Source organism: Lucilia sericata, unplaced genomic scaffold (genome assembly GCF_015586225.1).
Source record: "Lucilia sericata isolate MDLA Ls3-8-SP2 unplaced genomic scaffold, ASM1558622v1 Contig000175F_arrow, whole genome shotgun sequence".
NCBI classification, from domain to species: domain Eukaryota; kingdom Metazoa; phylum Arthropoda; class Insecta; order Diptera; family Calliphoridae; genus Lucilia; species Lucilia sericata.
Window position 1 is genome coordinate 346179 of NW_023994203.1, and position 20814 is coordinate 366992.

The following is a 20814-nucleotide window of genomic DNA, read 5'->3' on the forward strand; positions in this document are numbered from 1 at the left end:
ATTTATGCAAATTGTCATCTTCTGTTTTGTATTTCTCTTCAAAAACAGCAACACTAATCCACTTCTTTGATCTGATACGATCAAGGATAAATTTAAAATTATTTCAGTTTTTTTTATAATTAATTTCTAGCACAAATACCTTTTACGAATATTAATAATTTTGAACTTTTATCATCATATAAATATTGGCACTTGTTGCTAGTTAAAGACAGAAAACATTCATTTGTTAAACATACAACATTATACAATAATCATAAAATACAATGCGTGCCTTTATTGTAAGTATTTAGATCCTTTCTGTGATCAAGTAAAGAAACTTTTCTTTTTTTTTTCCCTCAATTACATTACCTTTGATAAGAATTTATTTCTAATTGAAATTTATTTTCCTTTTGTAGGTTCTTTGCTGCTTGGCTACTGCTTATGCTGCCAGTTTGGGCTATGATTACGAAAGACAATCCGGTGGTGTAAGCTCTGGTGGTTTTGGTGGTGCCCCCTCTGGTGGTTTTGGTGGCGCCCCCTCTGGTGGTTTTGGTGGCGCCCCCTCTGGTGGATTTGGTGGTGATCAAGGATTTCAATCTGGCCCTGCTGGCGGCAGTGATTATAGTGCTCCTGCTCCTGCTGAATTTGAAAAGGAATTCTTCACCTACTCTGCCCCCGAAGGTGCTTTCGATGACAACAGTGGCAACCAACAACTCGGCAATGTAAAACGTGGCTTGCGTGTCATCTTCATCAAGGGCCCTGAAAACTCCGGTCTTGAAAATGCTGCCCTTCAATTGGCCAAATCTGCCGGTGAACAACGTACTGCCATCTATGTTCTCAACAAACAAGCCGATATTGGAGACTTGGCCAACAAATTGAACAACTTGAACAAGAACAATGCCAACAAACCAGAAGTACACTTTGTTAAATACCGCACTCCCGCTGATGCCGAAAATGCCCAACGTGCCATCCAAGGTCAATATGAAGGTTTGGGCGGTAAATCTAGCAGCCACAATGGTGGTGTTGCTCCTGTGTTGGACTTTGCTTCCAAAGCTCCCGTAAGCAGCCATGGTGGTTATCAATCTGAACCCGCTAACGCTTACTTGCCAGCCAACAAGCGCGTTTAAAAAATTATTACAAAAGGTTCCTTTGTTATCGATCGATTGTTCAGATCGAATTTTTAGTTGTTGTTTAGTTTTAATAGCTTTCATATTAATGAATAAAAAATTTAAATTTTAAAAAAATTATATGTAGTATTTGAAACATTTTAAAGCATAATTTTAGGATTGCTAAATATTTTACTTTTAACACGTTAACACAAACAAAAAGGGCTGCCATTCTATTAATTTAAATTAATATTAAGGGGGGAAAAATGGGTTTTATAAATCAACTTTCGAAGACTTGAATAATTAACTTTTTGCCAAAAATCGTTGAAAAGTCAACATTCTTTTTGTAAAAAAAAAATTGGAAAAAATCGACATTAAAAATTTTTAAGAATGATTGTTTGGTATTAAAAATTGGTCCACGATTTCACCTAGGTCCCCTTCAGAAACTATAACGCAGATAAATGGCTTAAAAAAGCTTGTATGGCAATGAAATTCGTCTTAAACAAGTTTTATGGGAACCAAAATGTTTTTGTAAAATTTTAAGAGGACCCTACACCCACCATATAAAGATCACATCAGAAAATTACTTTATAGCGATTAAATTCTACACCAGCAAGCTAAATCACTATGGCAATATTTATGAGGATCGATCCATAATTGACCCCACCTCCCATATAAGGTCACCTTCAGAAAATTACTCATAACACTCATACCTCCTATCTAAATGCCAGTATTTTAACGAAAGTATTATGGTAATTAAAATCTCCCCGCTTAATTTTATAAGAATCTGGCCATAATTGACCTTAACCTTTTATTTGAGGCCCAACTCAGAAAATTTCTCTAACACTTAAAACTTACTATAAAATTCCAGTACAGCAACGAAATTCGACATATACCTGTTTTATAGAAACTATAATCTCTCTGTCATATTTTAAAAGGATCGGCCAATAATTAACCCTACATGGGGGTAGGGTCAGGTCCCCTTCAAAAAATTACTAAAACGCTTATAACATGCTTCAAGCTGCCATTAAAGCAACAAAATTCGAATTAAACAAGTTTTATCTGAACTTTTCTCTCTCTCTGTCAAATTGTATAAGGATCGAACTATAATGGACCCTGCCTACATGCAATATCCCCTTGTGAAAATGACTCTAGTGCTCATAACTAGCGAAATGCCAGTATAGCAACGAAACTCTACATAAAAAAGTTGTATGGGAAATTATCCCGTGCTTAATTTTATAGGAATCGGACCTTAATTGACCCTACCTCCCGATCGGACCTTAATTGAGCCTACCTCTACGAAATTCGACATGAACAAGTTTTACACTTCCCCTTCAGAAAATGACTGTAGTAGTCATAAGTGGCTTCAATCCATATTGTATAGGACCACTTTCCGAAATTTACACGATTCGATGGAGAGTGTAAAAAATTCGGCACAACATTGAATATAACACTATTACTTGTTTAAAATTAACTAAAAATAGTTTATAAAATTTTCATCTCTATTGGTCAAGAAATGCCCGGAGTGGGTCAAAGTTGGACATTTTGGTCATACAGGGTTTTATTCAAATGAGTGTAACTTTTTACCTATTGTTCCTAGCAAAAATTGTCCAAAAGAGTTCAGATAGCTGTTTCTTAATTTTTTCCAAATTTTTTTTTTTTTTTAATTTTTTAAAACCATTTCCTTGAAGAGCTTTATAGTCCCATAGGATGCTTTATAGTCCCATAGGATGCGAGTGTGATATCTATAAACAAATTTAACTCAAGAATAAAATTTTTTCGACACTTCATTTTCCCCTATTTTTTTAAAAATGGAAGTTTTTGTTGTATTTTTTTTTTTTTGCTCAAAAGAAAGCTTAGACCATTTCCTTTAAGAGCTTTGTGGTATGCAAGGAGCATATGTGAAAAAAATAATATTTGAACTCAAAAACTTTGCTTTTGGAGTTAAAATATTTTTTATATATACATATATACCACTCACATCACATTAAGTAATAACATAGCACTTAAAAGCAATGGTCTAAGCTTTATTTTGTGAAAAAAAAATACAACAAAAACTTCCATTTTAAAAAAATAGGGAAAAATTAAGTGCCAAATACTGAAAAAAATTATTCTTGAGCTAAAAAATAATTTTTTGATAGATATCCCACTCGCATCCCATTATGGGAGTATAAAGCCCTTCAAGGAAATTATATAAGCTTCTTTAAAAAAAAGGCCCATTTAAACAAAAAAAAATTAAATATTAAAAAAAAAATTTTGGAAAAAATTAAGAAATAGCTATCTGAAATCCTTTGAACAATTTTTACTAGGGCCAATAGATGAAAAGTTACACTCATTTGAATAAAACCCAGCATGACCAAAATGTCCAACTTTGACTCCCTCTAAGACTGGCAGTTCTTGACCGACAGAGCCGAAAATTTCTGACTGACTTACTATCCAATAGTACTAACCTTTGTGCAAATTTCGTCAAAATCGATTTTTTGAGTTGGGTCACTTGACATGAAATTCCCCATATATTAAATATTGAGTTAAACTAGTTTTGTATAAATATCCCACAAAACTCTTAGAGCTTTCTTTTGACCATTAAATTAAACAGTGAAGAAATAGCTATATGAACTCCTTTGGATAATTTTTGCTAGGACCAATAGGTGAAAAGTTACACACATTAAAACTCTGTATGGCCAAAATGTCCAAATTTTACCCCCTCTACGTTCGGCAGTTCTTGATCGATAGAAAAATTTGTGTTTGGCCTACAAACCATGGTGTAAATTTCATCTAAATCGATTTTTGAGTTGGGTCACTTGACACGAAATTGTCCATATGTATATTTCAAAACACAATAGGTTGAAGAGTTTAATATAAGACTTTTACTTGTTTGATTTTCCAATTTCCCAATACACAAGATCCGGTACCGAAATAGTTTTTATTGATTTTCCGATTAATTCTGAATATGATGATAGTGGAAACGGATTTAGAAGTTTATTTTCATTGTCGACTTGCCGCTTATTAATTTTAATCAAACTATCAAATGTTGCATGCAAGTGAAGATCATTTATAATTCTAACTTCAAACGTATAATTACCAATATTTAACGAGTTTGTTAAATATGATTTTTTTTTTACAAATAATAAACAAAAAAAGATTAACATGTCTATATAAAAATATTTTTTTTTTTTTCTTAAATTCAAAGAGTAACATTAAAATGATGATTGTTACAATTAATAATGTTTGTTAAACAAATGAGCGTAAAGAAGAAAAAAACCATAACACAATCAATAATGAGTGAGGGTTCAACAATTATTCAGCTGATTCAACTATATTCGTTGCGGTTTAACTCAAGTGTTAAACTATTTATTGACATAATAAGAAGATGAATATTTTTGTTTCTTATAATGATATATAGTTAAAAAAAACTCAGTTTGAAACCAAACAATTGATTAAATGGTTGAATTTGTTAAAAATTATGAATGATATAAAAAATAGAGTTTTATTTTCACATACATTTTAAGTGTTGTAGAGGAAGCCAGGGTCATATGCCAATTCACTTGTTAATGGATGTTAAGTATGGTTATAAAAGAAAAAAATAAACAATATTTTTTTTTATTAAAAAGTAAGCCCATTTATTGGCAGTGGTTACCATTGTCTTAAAGAAGCCGGTAATGGATTTAAAACGAATTTATTGCACACTTCTCGAAAAACTATAATACTGAGTTCGAAGAAAATTCAAACTTTTTCAGCTTTTTGGTTTATTACTGATAAAAAACAACAAATACAATGAGTTAGTAATGAATATAAGTCTATATTTATTATAGTATTTTTATCTTACTCACAACATATTAAAGTTACAAATAAACCAATATAATTGACTGGTCTTCCCCAATAACTATAGGTGATTGAGCGTATGAAGTCAAATAAAGCCACATTATTTCAAATATTTATAAATAGTATTGTTAACGTACAATTGTGGTTTAGTTGTTAATAACTTGGTGAACTAATAATTTGTTTGTTTTTTTTTTTTTTTTTTTTTCAAAATAAAAATTAACCAAAAATATTTACCATAATTATGGTAAAGAACTTTATAACTTAAAAATTTAACTATATAATAATAAAAATATTTTAAAACTTCTAGGAATTCAAAGGAAAATTATTTATATTTGTTATATTTTTAATACAAATTTGTTCGGAAGTACAAGCAGCTACTAAAACTATTGATTTAAATACGCGCTCTTCAAACAAAAATAAATACCTGCCGCCACTTACAACAAACAACAATAATAATGGTGAATATGAAATATGTTAGTAAAATGCTTAATTAGTGATACATCTTTTGATTATTTGCAGTTAATAAATCATTGCAACAAACCAAAATCTACACTACCAAATCCCAACGTTCTATTGATAATTTCAACACGAGGCCAGAATTGAAAACCACAAAATTTCCAATAAACCCTTCTTACCCACCGCTAATTACTTCTTATGATCCACCACCATCGGGTTTGGTTTCACACAGCAATATTCAATTACCTTTTAGTCATTCAGTAAAATTACCGCTTTTATTGCCAAAAACTGAAAAACCAAATGATTTTACTAAACATCCCGGCTTTAGTTTACCAAACATGGCCAGCGAAGAAATTGACTTGGAAGGTTCAGCACCCATGTTAATGATTGAAGAACCAGCTGCTGTTATACTACAACCTCAATACAATAAAACCATAGAAGCTGCTAAAGTATTAGCTTCAGCTTTTCTGGAAGCTAGCGGTGATGCTTCAACAGATACTGCTAGTACTGAAAGTAAAAATCAATCAAATTCCACCGATGTTTTTATAGTTAAAACACAAAAGAAAGCCTATATAATACCTACACATTTAAAAAAAGGTTAGTTAAATTTATAATTTTGTTTCATTATACATATTCCGTTATGTATTACAGAAGCCACAAAACCATCTGGTGTCGATGACCTTTATCCATTGCGTGATCAGTTCGAGAAGGCATATACCATTAACCAATTCATATTTGTTATTAAACCAGAAAAAATCAATTTTCTCAATAAACTAGTTTAGTAAAAGTTTGTTGTAGTAAATATCTATCTTAGTATGTATTAAGTTTGTTAGGTAATTTAAATAAGTAAAATATTTTTTCAAATTCTTTTTGTTATCTTTAATTTATTCACTATTTCAATCTACCAGTTTTTGATCGGTTTGGAAATCAAATTGGAAAATGTTGTATAGATTGATTTTAAGAAAAAGTCAATAATTACGCAAAATAGAAACGAGGGTTGTGTAAAAAGTGAATCAACAGTGTTTTCATTCATCGAAAAAATAAATCGGTCCGTATGTATTCCAGTTAATAATGTGGCTTATAATAACCCACTGCGATCAGAAGCCTTATTAAATATTTCGAAAGCATAGCTACAGGAAACGATAGCAGTGATTACTGGTCACTGGCCTTTTGGACTTCATGCCTTTTCCTGTTCCATATTTATTTACCCGCCACCAAAAAAATTTTGGTTTCGTATACTTGATTTGACTTACAAAAATATATACATACATTAGAGTGTTCCCAAGAACTGCATTATATGTAGGAATACCTCTTAATCAATGCGTATTAATATACTGAATACGAGAAAAATAACAAGAAAGAGTGCTATCTTCAGCTGTGCCGAATCTTATATACCCACCATCAAATCATGTGTCTTAAATTTCAAGTGAAAATGGACCTACCTATACTGTTATACAGTTAATGTTTTTGCTACCGCAATTAAAACATTTATTGGTTTTTTTCTAAAATAAAAAAATATAGTCAGGGTGATGATAGTACTTATTTTATCATATTTTTTTAACAATTTGATTTCCTGTAAATTTACTTATGGTCAATTTTGGACCGATCCTCCTAAGATTTTACAAAGATTTTGGATCGATACAGACAGAAAGATTTTAGATCGTATAATATAGTTCATTACGAATTTTATCGATATACTGGTATTTGTAAGCCAATTATGGCCGCTAATGTCATTGTATGAGAAAGGTCGTTGATAGGGGAATGATTTTAGATCCTATAAAACTAGTTCATGACGAATTTTAACTGGTATTTTTGAGCCAGTTAAGGCCGTTAATGTCATTCTATGATAAAGGCCGTTTACAGATGATGGACCGATCCTTAAAAAACATTTAGAACAATGTTACTATAAAACTTGATTATGTCGAATTTCATTGCTTTACAATAATGTTGAAGAAGTTGTTTATGTCGAATTTCGTTGCTGAATTTCGTGGTTTCCATAAAACATGTTAATGTTAATTTCGTTTATATACTGGAATTTTAAAGCAAATTATTAACTTTAAAGTAATTTTCTTTGATTTCCAATGATTTCGCAGCAAGTTATGAGAGTTACTTTTATCTTATGAGGGGACCTTATATCATATAATTTGGAAGAGAGATTTTAGTTCCTCTAAAATTTATTTATGTTGACTTTCGTTGATTTACTGGAAATTTGAACCTAGTTATAAGCTATAAAGTAATGTTCTAAGGGAAACCTTATATGGGGGATAGGGTCAAATATGGGCGATCTCCATAAAATATGGGGAGATATTTTAGTTCCCAAAAAACTTGTTTACGTTGAATTTCGTTTCTTAATTATCATTTTGAAGCAAGTTATAAGAATTAAAGTCATTTACTAAAGGGGAGCTTATATGGGGGGTAGGGTCAATAATGGGTCGATTTCCAAAAAAAATGAGCACAGATTTTTATGTTCCCCTAAAACTTGTATATATCATAGCTATCATTTTGAAGCAAGTTATGACCGTAATAGTCGATTTTTGAGGGGGACCTTATTTTGGGGGCTGGGGTCAAATATGGGCCGATCTCCATAATATAAGTGGGAAATATTTTAGATCCCCAAAAACTTGTTGAAGTTGAATTTCGTAACTTAACTATTATTTTCAAGCAAGTTATAAGAGTTTAAGTCGTTTTCTAAAGGGAAGCTTATATGGGCGGTAGGGTCAATTATGGGGGATTTCCAAAAACTTTATCAGATATATTTATGTTCCCCTAATACTTGTATATGTCGAATTTCGTTGCATTGCTATCATTTCGAAGCATGTTATGAACGTTATAGTCGTTTTCTGAGAGGGACCTTATATGGGAGGTAGGGTCAATTATGGACTGATTCCCGTAAAATTCGGTAGAGTGATTTTGACTCATATAAAACTTGTTTATGTAGAATTTTATTGACATAATTATGTTTTTAAACAATCTATGACTGTTTACGTTGTTTTTTCGGGGGGCACGAAAACATGGACCGATATGACCCATTTTCAATACCAAACTCCATCAACAAAAAATATTTATGCAAAATTTCAGCTCCTTAGCTCTTCTCGTTCGGACTCTATCGTGCTTTCAACAGACAGACGGAAGGACAGAATACATACACTTTTGTGGGTCTGTAACCAATATTTTCATGCGTTATAAATGGAATGACAAAAACAATATACCCCCAATCTTTTTTGATGGTGGGTATAAAAAAATGAAAAGAGCCTCAGTTCCAGCAACAAAATTCGACATATACCTGTTTTATAGAAATTAAAATCTGTCCGTCGTATTTTATCAGGATCGGTCAATGATTGACCCAACCCCCCATATAAGGTCCCCTTCACAAACGATTTTAACGAAATTTGCACTTACGTAAGTACTATCAGATAGTAGGTCAAACACAAATTTTCAGCTATTTCGGTAAAGAACTGCCGGACTTAAAGGTGGTCAAAGTTGGACATTTAGGTCGTACAGGGTTTTATTCAAATGAGTGTAACTTTTCACCTATTGGTCCAATATAAAATTGTCCAAAGGAGTTCTGATAGCATTTTCTTCATTATTTCCAAAATTTATTTTGTTAATTTTTTTAAAATGTTTTTTTTAATTTTTTTTTTTTTTCAAAAAATTTATACATATGTACTTCCCAACCTTTTAAATAGCTGTTATAAAAGAGCTTTTTAGTAATAAACTTCACTTAAATTCTTTAAACCAAATTAAAAGCTATAGCTTATTTTTGCTATCTCAAAATCCCTACTACATTAGACTACAAAAACGATTCTAATTAATAATATGGTTTGAATATGAAATAGTTAGAAAGAAGAAAAAGAAAGAATACAAAAATAAACTAGTAGCATTTTAAATCAATATTTAAATTTATGTTTAATAGTCTAATTTAATATACATAGCTAAAAAACGACGACAAAAACTAAATAACTATTTTAAACAAGTTTTTTTCATCAAACTTAATACCAAAAATATTATATAAAATAACCCCACAAAGATAAAAACGAATTTAGTTGATTTTTTAAAGAAAACAAAGTTGCAGCAGCCAAATAAATTATATAAAAATGAAAACTTTTATGGTAAGTTATATTAAATAAGAAAATGTAAAAAAAAACAATTATTTATTTTAATTGAAAATGCAGATATTGTGCATTGCTTTAATCTGCTGCTTGTGTTTGGCATTTGCTGCCCCCGTGGAAAACAGTCCCGGTGTGCAATTCTTAAAATACACCGATGACAAGGATTTTGAAGAAATTCAAAAACAAATTATTGGTAGGTTAAAAATGCAGCGATATATTAATATAAATCTTAATTTATGATATAATTTTTTCAGCTCAATATGAAAATTTAGGCGGCACATCCCAAGTTCATCATGTCCAAACTGCCACTATTGTAGATCCCAATAATTTGAAGATTAACATTTAAATTTCTGTTTCAATTACAAAAAAATGTTTACGTGACTGATTAATTAATATTCATAATTAAAAAATAATATTTAAAACAAATTGCATAAGAACTAGTTTTTGTTAAAAAAAGAAATCGGTGTTTCCGGAAATATATGTTTAAAAAGAATTTAATGTGTTTTCTATCTATAACACAATAAATAATACGTCAGCAAATTTAAAGCAAAATTATAAAAAAAAAAACTGTTATTAAAATAAATAATAAAACAACAGTTGTAATAATGAAGAGAAGAAAAAAATTATATAAATTATTAACGAGGTTTATGAACTGTTTCAAATTAGTTCTCTGATGTAAAGGTTTTAAAATAAATTATGAGGGCCAATTATGAACCGAACCTGATTAAATTCATTTGAGAGAGAAAGCCTTGTATATTATTGTATTTTATAATTAAAACCGATACATACATATCTCGAAAACTTGATCTGATTGAAATTTTCGGAGACCTTTAGAAATTTCAGATTCGAATTCATTTAGAAAAATTTATTCTTATTTAAGGAACATTGCTTTTAAAATTAAAACATGATTAGAAATGTAAATAAATAAAGCATATCTTGTCTAAAGCTTCTTAAAACATAAGTAGTTACTCTCGTACTTATCCTTACGACACTTGCTATTGTCGTCACCATTTCTAGCGTTATAACTTGTTTAAATTGATAAATTAATCTTTATTGAACGGCATACTTCACTATGAGTTGCTTGACCTAACACCTATAATACTATATTTATCATTCGAAAACTTTCCAAAAACAAATTAATATTATTTAAAAATGTATATTTATTTCAAATTTGTATTAAAAATCATTACTTGTTTCGGTTCGCGTTCTAAGTAGACCAAATCACATGCTATAGAAATAAATAAAATATTAATTAAAATTAATATAACGTATTAGCAAACAAAAATTTCTTCATGTTGTTTTGGCTTTAAAAGTAAACCGCAACAAATTTTATTGTATTTGACGTTATTATTTAACAAAAAAAAATATTAAAACAAGTTGTCAGTATTTGGGCGTTAATTGGATTTTATTCTTATTTATTTTTTATAAAATCTTTGTTTATTTAAAGTGTTAAATTGATGATAAAGTGTTTCTGTATACTTTAATTTAGGTATTTAAGTATTTTGAGGAGACTATTTTTTAAACTATTTTTAAAATATACATATTTATGTAAAAAAAGGTATTAAGAGTAAATAGGTCAATTATGTATCGATCCTTATAAATTTTTATACCCACCATCAAAAAAGATGGGGGTATACTGATTTTGTCACTTCGTTTGTAACACATCGAAATATTAGTTATAGACCCACAAAAGTATATATATTCTGGGTCCTTATTAAATTCTAAGACGATCTAGGCATGTCCGTCTGTCTGTTGAAAGCACGATAGGGTTCGAACGGAAAAAGCTAGAGAGTTAAAATTTTCCACAAATATATAAGTAAGGCTTGTTTGGTATTGCAAATGGGCAATACCGGTCCACGATTTCGCATAGCCCCTATACAAATAAGATCCCTATCAAAAAATGATTTAAACGCTCATTACAGACTTAAAAATAGTTTAAAAAAATTGGACAAAAATATTTTGTTTTTAAAAATTTATATTTTGTTAATTCGAAGATCACGTACATAATTGACTTAAGCCTGATCTCCCTGATGCTTACAGAGGAGCATTCCTTTTACGACATACGATTTGATGGTGAGTATATAAGATTCGGCATAGCCAGTATAGAGCGTTAAAGTAATTTTTTAAGGGGCTCCTATATGGGGTGCAAAGTCAATTATGAACCGATCCTCATAAAACTTATTAGGGAGGTTTCGATTTGTATAAAACATGTTAATGTCGAGTTTCATCACTGTACTCCACCATCAAAACAGATGGGGGTATATTGATTTTGCCATTCAGTTTGTAACACATCGAAACATTGGTCACAGATCTAAAAAAGTATATATATTTTGGGTCCTTATTAAATTCTAAGATGATCTGGCCACGTCCGTCCGTCTGTCTGTTGAAAGCACGATAGAGTTCGAAAGAAGTGAGCTAGAGGGTTGAAATATTCAACAATTTTTTTCTATAGATAAGGTTTGTTTGGTATTGCAAATGGGTAATATCGGTCCACGTTTTCGTATAGCCCCCATACAAGTGGACCCCCGAAAAACAGCTTTAACGGTCATATCGGTTTTAAAAGTACGAGTATAGCTATGAAATTCTACATAAATAAGTTTCATATGAACCAAAATCTTTCTACCAAATTTTATCAGGATCGGTTCATAATTGACAATACCCCCCATATAAGGTCCCCTTCGTAAAATTACTATAACGCTCATTACTGGCTTAAAAATAAGAATATAGCGATGAAATTCAAAAAATTACTTTAACGCTCATTACTGGCTTAAAAATACGAGTATAACTATGAAATTTTACATAAGTGCCTGACGAGCCAAAACCTCTCTACCAAATTTTTTGTAGATTGATCCATAATTGACCCTACCCCCATATAAAGTCCCGTTCAAAAAATTACTTTAACGCTCACTACTGGCTTAAAAGTACGAGTGTAGAGATGAAATTTGACATAAGTAAGTTTCTTACGAGACAAAACATAAGAAACTTTAATAGGAACCTAAATCATACTACCGAATTCAATGCGGAAAGTATCGGGAAGTGATATTCGATGTAAACATATTTTATATGAACCAAAATCTAAAAAATTATGAAAATAGGTCAATAATTCACCCTACCTCTCATATAAGGTCCTCTTCAGTAAATTTGATAAGTAATATCACCCTGATGTTTATAGGAGAGCATTCCTTTTACGGCATACGGTTTGATGGTGGGTATATTAGATTCGGCATAGCCGAATATAGCACTCTTACTTGTTAATTCAGTAATGAGTGTCAAAACTGTTTTCTGAGGGGCGTCTTATATGGGGGTAGTGTCAACTGTGGACCGATCCTCATAAAGTTAGGCAAAACTATGCGTAGCCAGTAATGAGAGTTAACGTCATTTTCTGAAGATGATCTTATATGGAATATTTGTTAGATGATTTTAGTTCGTATAAAACATGTTTATGTAGAAATATGCTCATAGTTTTATAAAATTTTACCAGAAAAATTTTCCATTTAAAAAACAAGTATGAATGTTTAGTTGGGTATGACCGACCATATGATACCCTACACCAGTGCGTATGTAAAAAAGTGTCGATTATTTTTTAAATAATAAAGCATTTGGATTTTTGCTTTAATTCCGGAATATTTGTTTTTATTGTTGCCAAAAAAAGAGATTTTCTACAAGGGTTGAGGGTAAATATGGGCCTATCCTTATAAATTTCGATAAAGGAATTTACGTCGACATCAAAGTTATTGTTGTAGAATTTCATCGTATTATTAGTGTTTATAAGTGAATTTTGACTATTAAGTCATTTTCTGATGGGGAGTTTGTATGGGGGCTAGGGTCAAATGATGCCCGATCATTACAAAAATCGGCAATTATTGGCATACTTTAACATTTAACATTTTTATGAGCTCAAAAGACCTATTCAGAGGGCACGCTTGTAAGGGCGAAATAATGCACCAATTTCAACCATTTTCAATAGTGTTTGTCCTTAGAAAGAAGAGTATGTGCCAAATTTCATCAAATTTTGTAGCGTTCGCACAAGCTTTACATGGACACACAGACCGATAGACAGACAGACAGACAGACAGACAGACAGACGGACGGATGGACAGACGGACATAGCTAAATCGACTCAGAAAGGTTCAGAATGATTCTAAGCCGAATGTCATACTTTAAGGTGTTACAAACATCAGCACAAACGCATAATATCCTCCCAACTATAGTGGTGTAGGGTATAATAATGACAAGTCTATTTGAACACTTTTTAGTCTAGTTGCAAGCACAGAAGTATAAAAAACATCACCGCTACAGTAAGGTAGGGTATAAATATTCATAACGCTTAATTAGTTCACATCTTGCACAACTATTTGTTGACACTAAGTTTGTACATCCCCGTCTAGGGCAGAATATTTTGCAATATAAAAAGACATAATATTATTACTCATATTGTTGATAAGCATTTTATTATACCAAAAAAACAAACAAACAATTGGTAAAGAAACAATTTAAATATCAACCATGGTTTGATTCAAGAATCATTTAGCAAAACAAAACAGTTGTGATTTTGATTTGAAAGCAGTAAAACGTATGAAACCATTTTTTTTTTTTTTCGTTGACTTGCTATAGAAAGTGAATATTTAAAATAATAATAAATTAAATTATTTAATATAAAATGAATATATTTTATTTGTGTCTGCTGCTTACCATACCAGTTTTAAATGTGGTGAAATCTCAACGCAATTTTTATGAAATCAATAAAACCGTCAATATACGAGAAGTTAAACCTGTAAATGAAAAGGTCTATTTTCCCGGTAAAACGAATGAAGATGAAGTGAATTTGAAAAGAATAAATAATGGTATATCTAATAGCTTTAGAAATGAACCTCATACAAATCGTCTTAACAATGAAGATCGGCCAGTAATACGTGATACGAGTATAGTAATAAATATTAGAGAAGTAATACCAGCAAGAAAAGCTTCCAGCACAAATAGTATTACAAATTCTCTAAATGACAATAGTTCTCCATCTCTGGTAAAAAGAGTTATAGATAGAATAAGAAATTCTAGTGAAGAATCTGGTGAAAAGAGAGCTATAACATCGAGTTCTTCGAATCGAAGAAATCCCACAAGAACTTCTAGTGAAGAAATCGAAAAAAATGCTTTAGAAACAATAGTGTCAGTGGCTTCTTCTTTATTAAATTTAAGAGTTTGTGAAATAAGTAAGTCTTATAATTAAGGAATGATTTATAAAAAAAAATAATTATTATTTTATTTTGTAAAAAAAAATAAACCATAATAACAGAATATGCTGAGTACATCCAACGCATATTTCCGCAAGAAGATGACACAGCAAAAGATGCTAACGATGCTGAATTCAATGGTCGTGTTTTAGCCTCACCTGGGGAATACCCACATATGGTAAGTTTTCTCAATTCATTTTCAGTACGATTACAATTTCTAGTTTTATGTGGTTTACTATTTCTTTGTTAAACTAAACAAAAATTCCCTTGAACTTGTTGAATTCTACGAATTATTTTATTATAAATTGTTTTTATAAAACTGATAACAATTGTTTATAAAAACACAGATTACTTAAGGCATTTAATAATATGTTTTCTTTTGAACATCCATTATTTAAATTAATGACGCAAAGACTTTTTAAATATTGAATTTAAAAGTAAAAGTGATAATGTGTCTGTAACAGGCTGTAAATAATTTAAAATTTTAATCTCCAAAAAACGAAAGTAGAATATTATTTATTATTGGTTTCATTTTCTATAGAATTATCATGGACTTATTCATTTAATTATTGAGCAATATATAAAATAAGCTTTAACTTTTAATAAGAATTAATTAAATAATTTTTCCATTGCACAATTAAAAATTGTTTGTTTTAACTAAAAATAACTAGAGTATTATCAGTAATCCTGGTACTTTTTAAGTAATTTCTTTTACAATATTTAAAAAAATTCCTTCCGAGATATTGAATACGGGGTAGGAATTGAATAACACAAGTCAACAAATTTTAACCCAGATACCAAAGTATACTTTTCTGATTTCCCTATCACATCAGGTTTTAAATTTCGACATCTCGAAAATAGTAGAAGATAAAGCATTTATTTAAAAGTCGATGAGCGCTTTTATAACGCCTTAAATATTGTCAAAAATGGTATTTTTAAACTTCAAACGAAACCTAATGTGATGGAGGCCAGATTCAGCGCAGCTCATTCCTTTAGAGATGTATAGGGCCGGTTTCATGTCAAGTCACCCAAATTTTAAAATCGATGTCTTCCGATTTGGATGAAATTTGCACCAAGGTTAGTACTATTGGATAGTAGGGCACAAATTTTCAGCTCTAGCGGTCAAGAACTGCCGGACTTAGAGGGGGTCAAAGTTGGGCTTTTTGGTCATATAGGGTTTTATTGAAATGAGTGTAACTTTTCACCTATTGGTTCTAGCAAAAATAGTCCAAATGAGTACAGATAGTTATTTCTTTATAGTTTCCAAAAAAAATTTTTTTTTAAATTTTTTTTTAAATATTTTTATAAATTTTTTTAACTCCCTTTTTTTGGTATATTATAGATTCGGCAAAAGCGAATATAGATTTCTTACTTGTTTATTTATAGGATTTGCAATAGCTGGTAGTGAACTGAGTTCCGTTATAAAAAATATTTTTCTCGTGTTTAGAACTTTCCTAATGTACACTAGGGGTATAACCAAATTTTGGCTCCATCTTTATACGATGGCCAATATATCCGTTCATTTCAAATCAATATCTCATGCACAAAATCAATGTTCAAAAATTAATTTTTTCGATTGAAATTGAGGAAATCTTTTAAATTTTGGTTAAATTTAATATCAGTTATTATACAAACCGATAAATATTTGCGATTTTTACGAAAAATTTATAAAAAAAGGAAAAATCAATTTTTGAACTTTATAAACAACTTAAAAAAAGTATAAAATACATTTTTCTTTGTCATTTTAACGTTTTTGTTTTCGGATGTACTAGAGCTATTTGTATATATGAAAAAAAGTTATAGCCCTAATGTCCACGAATTATATATACATATTTCTAATGACGTCATATGTCTGCAGCATTTAAATCGCAATTTAAATTTTATAATCTGAAAGTACAATAGTGAGAATATTTGTGGTTTGAATTTAAAAACAAAAACTAGTCCAAACAGGTACCTACTGGTAAAACTGAAATGAAATTTATCACAAGTTTATTGACACTAATTTCAGTTGGCCTTTTAAAAAAATTCCTTTAGAGTTAAAACTACAAGGTCATATCATAAAACTCAAATCATGAAACATTTTAATATAATAAAACTGTAATAATTGCCTTTAAAATTCCCAATAATACCTTAAAAATTGCTATATGTCTCGACACTCACTCTCAACTTAATTAATATTATTACAAAACTTTTCAGTAAATTAATATTAGACTAGAAATTTTACACAAAAAAGTTAATTTATGATTTTCACTACCTTAAATACACTTTTAAAATTTTTTTTAAAAATTTCATTTTATTTTTTCAGACAGCCCTAGGTTTCCGTTCAAAAAATGGTAAAGTTGATTACAAATGTGGTGGCAGTTTGATAAGTGAAACTTTTGTTATTACAGCAGCTCATTGTGTCAATTTTACGGGGTATGAAAAACCATTACTTATCCTTAAAAAAACTAACAATCAATATACCTTTCAGACAACAGCCAACCAAAGTACGCATAGGAGATTTAAATTTAATGATCGAAGAAAGTTTTTTGGAACCACAAATACGTAATATTAGAAATATCTTTGTTCATCCGGATTATAGGACAGACTCTTATTATAACGATATTGCTCTTTTGGAATTAACTGAAGAAGTCGAGTAAGTAAAATGCATGTATATTCAAAAAGAAAGCATTTTAATTAACTATATAAAATTATTTGTGAACAGACTAACGGAATTTGTTCGCCCCATCCGGTTATGGACACAGCCAACAATTCCATTTACTACAGCACATGCCATGGGTTACGGTGCCACTGATTTTGCCCGACAGCGCACAAATCGTCTTACAGATTTAAATATGACAATTATATCAAATGCTGACTGCAATCGGGAAATGCCAAAGATGCCAGAAACTAATAGAGGCATTATAGCTAGCCAAATATGCGCTCGAGACTTCGAATTGAATCGCGACACCTGCCAAGGAGATTCGGGTGGTCCTCTGCAATTGAATATTAGAGGAAGAAGACGTACTAATCGTTTACACTACCAACTAATTGGCATAACGTCATATGGTTTATACTGTCGCAGTGGTTATCCTAGTATATTTACAAGAGTGTATTCATATTTGGATTGGATTGAGCACATTGTTTGGAAAGATTCCTTTAAATAACTTAATTATGTTCTTATATATGTTTTTAATATTAAAGTACAAACAATATTTATCAACTACATACAATTTTAATTTAAACAGAAATCAAAATGTTTTTATTTAAACACTATGTCTTCTATCCAGTCAACATACTCGGACACCCTAGTATATACTCCAGGCGGTTCTAAAGCACAGGCTCTACCAAACGAAGTTATACCAACCACGAAATTTCTAGAAACGCCGTATTTGTCAGTGGAGAACAGAATAAGGGGACCGCCAGAATCACCCTAAATAAAACGGAAAATATTATATATTTTTTAAATAATTAAGTTAGTCAACAGAATTATACCTGACAAGTATCCCTTATACTATCAGGATCTTTAGCACAAATTTGAGTTTCCACAACTCCATGCGGTAAAGACGTTATTCCAGTATAATGTTTAGAGCATTCATTGTTTGATAGGATCATTAAATAAGCTTTAAGTAAACTTTCCGAGCCCGCTCCAGCTAAAAAATAAATAATTGTATTTATAAGCAAAATATAAATTAAAAGAAGGTATGTACTAGACATAGACTAGACATAGACTAGACATAGACTAGACATAGACTAGACATAGACTAGACATAGACTAGACATAGACTAGACATAGACTAGACATAGACTAGACATAGACTAGACATAGACTAGACATAGACTAGACATAGACTAGACATAGACTAGACATAGACTAGACATAGACTAGACATAGACTAGACATAGACTAGACATAGACTAGACATAGACTAGACATAGACTAGACATAGACTAGACATAGACTAGACATAGACTAGACATAGACTAGACATAGACTAGACTAGACATAGACTAGACATAGACTAGACATAGACTAGACATAGACTAGACATAGACTAGACATAGACTAGACATAGACTAGACATAGACTAGACATAGACTAGACATAGACTAGACATAGACTAGACATGACTAGACTAGACATAGACTAGACATAGACTAGACATAGACTAGACATAGACTAGACATAGACTAGACATAGACTAGACATAGACTAGACATAGACTAGACATAGACTAGACATAGACTAGACATAGACTAGACATAGACTAGACATAGACTAGACATAGACTAGACATAGACTAGACATAGACTAGACATAGACTAGACATAGACTAGACATAGACTAGACATAGACTAGACATAGACTAGACATAGACTAGACATAGACTAGACATAGACTAGACATAGACTAGACATAGACTAGACATAGACTAGACATAGACTAGACATAGACTAGACATAGACTAGACATAGACTAGACATAGACTAGACATAGACTAGACATAGACTAGACATAGACTAGACATAGACTAGACATAGACTAGACATAGACTAGACATAGACTAGACATAGACTAGACATAGACTAGACATAGACTAGACATAGACTAGACATAGACTAGACATAGACTAGACATAGACTATAGACTAGACATAGACTAGACATAGACTAGACATAGACTAGACATAGACTAGACATAGACTAGACATAGACTAGACATAGACTAGACATAGACTAGACATAGACTAGACATAGACTAGACATAAGACTAGATACTATATTCTTACCAAATTGTGTATGTCCATAACCAATTGCCGTAACATTTACTTCATCCAAAGAGTAAGAACCCCAAATGCAAATCGGTGTCTCATCAGAATCCACACTTAGTCTTATTAGAGCAATATCATGATATGACTGATTTGCTTTGTACCCACGATGTACTGTTACATTTGAAACTGGTATGGGTCGATTGTTTGGATCAGTGAGGTTAGTACCACCAACTAAAGCCACTGCAGGTGGAAGTCTAAATAATTTACATAAGTTACTAGACTTAGTTTAATACTTAAGTACTCAGTGTAATTACCCATTTAAAAAAGCGCAATGAGCGGCTGTTAAAACATATATATTGGATATTAAAACTCCACCACATTTGTAGTCATATGCGCTAGGATAAGCCATAGATTTCCAACCCAAAGCCACCTAATTTATAGAGTTAATGAAATCATTATCCAGACGAATACATAGGTATACCTACCATATAAGAAAATTCTTTGTATTCCGTCTGTATACCTTGTATTATTTCCACACGAGGTGCACGAGCTCCACAATTCATAGTAAAAGGTCTCATTTGTACGTCATCCCAAACATTCTCCTTACAACACACATACTCATCATCACCATCAAAATAACATAAATTTACTTTCTTTGAAGTTATGGCAGCTGGACAGTATTGTAAATTGCGACAAGTTCCATTTGAGCCATCAGGTAGTTTGCAATCCGTTGGAAAATCATCAACTGTTGGAAATAAAAATCTGGATTCAACAGTATAATGCCAGCAAAACGAGATGATTAATATTCGTAGTGAGAATTTCATGTTAAATCAAGATTATTTTTGTATATATTTTTAAATAAAAAATCACCGAATTATCTTGTTGTTTTGTTGTTAACGCTTGAACACTTTGTTTTGAAATGAATGAAATAAGTAATTGTACTAATGACATACTTTTAATGTACATATTTTGTTCTTTCCCGCAAGTCGAAGACAGATAATGTTTTTTTTTCTTAAATATTTGTTTAATAGGGTATAAAAATCAAGTATTGTTTTTAATATTAATTAAGCACGTGCTAATGCATCTTTTTCCATTGAAAGCTTTTTGTGTGCGTTTTTATGGTTGAGTTAAAAAAGTTTTTATTTTGTTATGCGCCGGCGTTTTTAAGTTTTAGTGCTTTTTTAGTGGTGGTTGTCTACAATAAAATTGTTAATACATTATTGGATGTGTGTAGGTGTCAGAAAAGCTTTTTACACTGAGAAAATTTGCATAAAAGATGTATAAAAATTATAGAAAGAATAGCATTTCAACTAAATTATTATTGAATTTAAAATCGCTGGTATGTATTCATCATGTACAATGA

The 20814-nt window shown here is 30.8% G+C and overlaps 4 protein-coding genes across 4 annotated transcripts; 3 read left to right on the forward strand and 1 right to left on the reverse strand.

The window, feature by feature from the left end:
• LOC119601566 lies at positions 1 to 6223 on the forward strand. Its single transcript, XM_037952581.1, has 5 exons — positions 1 to 278; positions 396 to 1103; positions 5215 to 5365; positions 5427 to 5960; positions 6018 to 6223. Exons 1-5 carry the CDS (start codon positions 264 to 266, stop codon positions 6143 to 6145), a joined length of 1536 nt encoding a protein of 511 aa, XP_037808509.1. The 5' UTR covers positions 1 to 263; the 3' UTR covers positions 6146 to 6223.
• Positions 6224 to 9385: 3162 nt separating this feature from the next.
• On the forward strand, positions 9386 to 10027 carry LOC119601585. Its single transcript, XM_037952598.1, has 3 exons — positions 9386 to 9472; positions 9536 to 9665; positions 9727 to 10027. Exons 1-3 carry the CDS (start codon positions 9458 to 9460, stop codon positions 9816 to 9818), a joined length of 237 nt encoding a protein of 78 aa, XP_037808526.1. The 5' UTR covers positions 9386 to 9457; the 3' UTR covers positions 9819 to 10027.
• A 3985-nt stretch (positions 10028 to 14012) lies between these two features.
• LOC119601586 (serine protease snake) lies at positions 14013 to 17930 on the forward strand. The gene is made up of 5 exons (XM_037952599.1): positions 14013 to 14679; positions 14763 to 14878; positions 17006 to 17115; positions 17171 to 17335; positions 17405 to 17930. The coding sequence occupies exons 1-5, from the start codon at positions 14133 to 14135 to the stop codon at positions 17844 to 17846; spliced, it is 1380 nt and encodes a 459-aa protein (XP_037808527.1). The 5' UTR covers positions 14013 to 14132; the 3' UTR covers positions 17847 to 17930.
• On the reverse strand, positions 17913 to 20417 carry LOC119601587 (serine protease snake-like). The gene is made up of 5 exons (XM_037952600.1): positions 19937 to 20417; positions 19766 to 19881; positions 19470 to 19705; positions 18175 to 18332; positions 17913 to 18112 (listed from the first exon to the last, which is right to left on the reverse strand). The coding sequence occupies exons 1-5, from the start codon at positions 20273 to 20275 to the stop codon at positions 17942 to 17944; spliced, it is 1020 nt and encodes a 339-aa protein (XP_037808528.1). The 5' UTR covers positions 20276 to 20417; the 3' UTR covers positions 17913 to 17941.
• Between the last annotated feature and the right edge of the window lie 397 nt (positions 20418 to 20814).

Excerpts from the sequence above, each read along its gene's own strand:
- LOC119601566 (XM_037952581.1), top strand. Across the intron at positions 1,104-5,214 it reads TGCCAGCCAACAAGCGCGTT|GAATTCAAAGGAAAATTATT; the intron begins TAAAAAATTATT and ends TAAAACTTCTAG. Across the intron at positions 5,366-5,426 it reads AACAAACAACAATAATAATG|TTAATAAATCATTGCAACAA; the intron begins GTGAATATGAAA and ends GATTATTTGCAG.
- LOC119601586 (XM_037952599.1), top strand. The coding sequence starts at position 14,133 with ATGAATATATTTTATTTGTGTCTGCTGCTTACCATACCAGTTTTAAAT. Across the intron at positions 14,879-17,005 it reads CTGGGGAATACCCACATATG|ACAGCCCTAGGTTTCCGTTC; the intron begins GTAAGTTTTCTC and ends TTATTTTTTCAG. Across the intron at positions 17,116-17,170 it reads CATTGTGTCAATTTTACGGG|ACAACAGCCAACCAAAGTAC; the intron begins GTATGAAAAACC and ends TATACCTTTCAG.
- LOC119601585 (XM_037952598.1), top strand. Across the intron at positions 9,666-9,726 it reads AATTCAAAAACAAATTATTG|CTCAATATGAAAATTTAGGC; the intron begins GTAGGTTAAAAA and ends TAATTTTTTCAG.
- LOC119601587 (XM_037952600.1), bottom strand. The coding sequence starts at position 20,275 with ATGAAATTCTCACTACGAATATTAATCATCTCGTTTTGCTGGCATTAT. Across the intron at positions 19,706-19,765 it reads CATTGCGCTTTTTTAAATGG|ACTTCCACCTGCAGTGGCTT; the intron begins GTAATTACACTG and ends TAAATTATTTAG. Across the intron at positions 18,113-18,174 it reads GTATAAGGGATACTTGTCAG|GGTGATTCTGGCGGTCCCCT; the intron begins GTATAATTCTGT and ends CGTTTTATTTAG.